Source organism: Nicotiana attenuata, unplaced genomic scaffold (assembly GCF_001879085.1).
Source record: "Nicotiana attenuata strain UT unplaced genomic scaffold, NIATTr2, whole genome shotgun sequence".
Classification (NCBI taxonomy): Eukaryota; Viridiplantae; Streptophyta; class Magnoliopsida; order Solanales; family Solanaceae; genus Nicotiana; species Nicotiana attenuata.
This window is the reverse complement of record NW_017701941.1, coordinates 1-1,799: the sequence shown is the minus strand read 5'-3', so window position 1 is coordinate 1,799 and position 1,799 is coordinate 1. Positions and strand designations below refer to the sequence as shown.

The window sequence follows — 1,799 nt, the reverse complement described above, 5'->3', positions numbered from 1 at the left end:
AAAATTATTAACATAAAATCACATTGTCTCAGCAGATCACAAAAGTTAAGATTAAAGAACAAACAATTAAGAAATAAAAAAATAAACATTGAATTAAATTATTAAATGGATAAGTGGGGCCATAATTGACAGATTCACATAAAGGATCTTTTCAAGCAGCTGTGAGAACTAGACATCCATACAAACTGATTATATTAATTGGTACAGTTCACTTTTATAGTAGCCGCCTATGTTTACTACATTGATTGCTAAAGGGACCTCACCTCATATGCTTAATCTTATAAAGGCAATTGAATGTTTGGTGGCTTAAGTACAGTTTGTAGTGAGTGAACATGGGATCTAGAATGGGTTTACCTTATTGTCTTCATCTTCTCTTCCTTTCATGGTTTCTTTCTGCTCATGTCTTCTGTTTGTTAGCCGTAGCGCAAAGATCCACTTACATTGTCCATTTGGACAAATCCTTAATGCCTAATATCTTTGCTGATCACCATCATTGGCATTCTTCCACTATTGATTCCATTAAAGCTACTGTTCCTTCATCAGTAGACAGATTCCACTCTGCTCCAAAACTTGTTTACTCTTATGACAGTGTGATTCATGGCTTCAGTGCTGTTTTGTCCCAAGATGAACTTGAAGCTTTGAAGAGTTACCAGGTTCGTTTCAGCATACAAAGATACAACTGTTGGAACCTCACTACACCTTACACATCTGATTTCCTCAAGCTCAATCCTTCATCTGGTCTATGGCCAGCTTCTGGATTAGGCCAAGATGTGATCATTGGTGTTCTTGACTCTGGCATCTGGCCTGAATCTGCGAGTTTTCGAGATGATGGTATGCCTGAAGTCCCCAAAAGGTGGAAAGGAATTTGCAAGCCCGGCACACAGTTTAACACTTCATTGTGCAACAGAAAACTTATTGGGGCTAATTACTTCAATAAGGGAATTTTGGCTAATGATCCCACTGTGAACATTTCCATGAATTCTGCAAGGGATACTGATGGTCATGGCACACACGTTGCTTCCATTGCTGCTGGGAATTTTGCCAAAGGTGTTTCCCATTTTGGATATGCACCAGGAACAGCAAAAGGAGTCGCTCCACGAGCTAGGCTAGCTGTGTACAAGTTTAGATTTGATGAAGGACTTTTTACATCAGATTTAGTTGCTGCTATGGACCAAGCTGTGGCAGACGGTGTTGATATAATATCCATTTCTTATGGGTTCCGTTTCATTCCCTTGTATGAAGATGCGATATCTATTGCTTCTTTTGGAGCTATGATGAAGGGAGTGCTAGTTTCAGCTTCAGCTGGAAATCGAGGTCCAAGCATGGGAAGTTTAGGCAACGGATCTCCATGGATCTTGTGCGTGGCATCAGGCTACACCGACCGAACATTTGCAGGAACTTTGACTTTGGGCAATGGCTTACAAATTAGGGGGTGGAGCTTGTTTCCTGCAAGAGCCTTTGTCAGGGATTCACCGGTGATTTACAACAAGACTCTAGCCGCTTGCAATTCAGACGAGTTGTTATCACAAGTACCTGAACCCGAAAGTACCATCATCATATGCGATGATAGTAATGGTAATAATTGGGATTTGTCCAGTCAATTTTTTTACGTCACTCGAGCAAGACTTCGGGCAGTCATCTTTATCTCTCAGGATCCACGAGTGTTCAGGTCCGCTTCTTTTTCCAATCCTGGAGTTGTGATTGACAAAAAGAAAGGGAAACAAGTCATCAATTATGTAAAAAGCAGTGTTTCTCCCACGGCCACCATCACGTTCCAAGAAACGTACGTGGATCGAGAA

General features: G+C 40.9%; 1 protein-coding gene across 1 annotated transcript; it reads left to right on the top strand.

Moving 5' to 3' along the window:
* Window positions 1-196: 196 nt before the first annotated feature.
* On the top strand, window positions 197-1,793 carry LOC109222779 (subtilisin-like protease SBT1.9; the record flags this gene model as incomplete). The annotated part of the gene is made up of 1 exon (XM_019387095.1): window positions 197-1,793. A coding segment is annotated over exon 1 (1,461 nt), but the record flags the coding sequence as incomplete, so codon positions are not given.
* Between the last annotated feature and the right edge of the window lie 6 nt (window positions 1,794-1,799).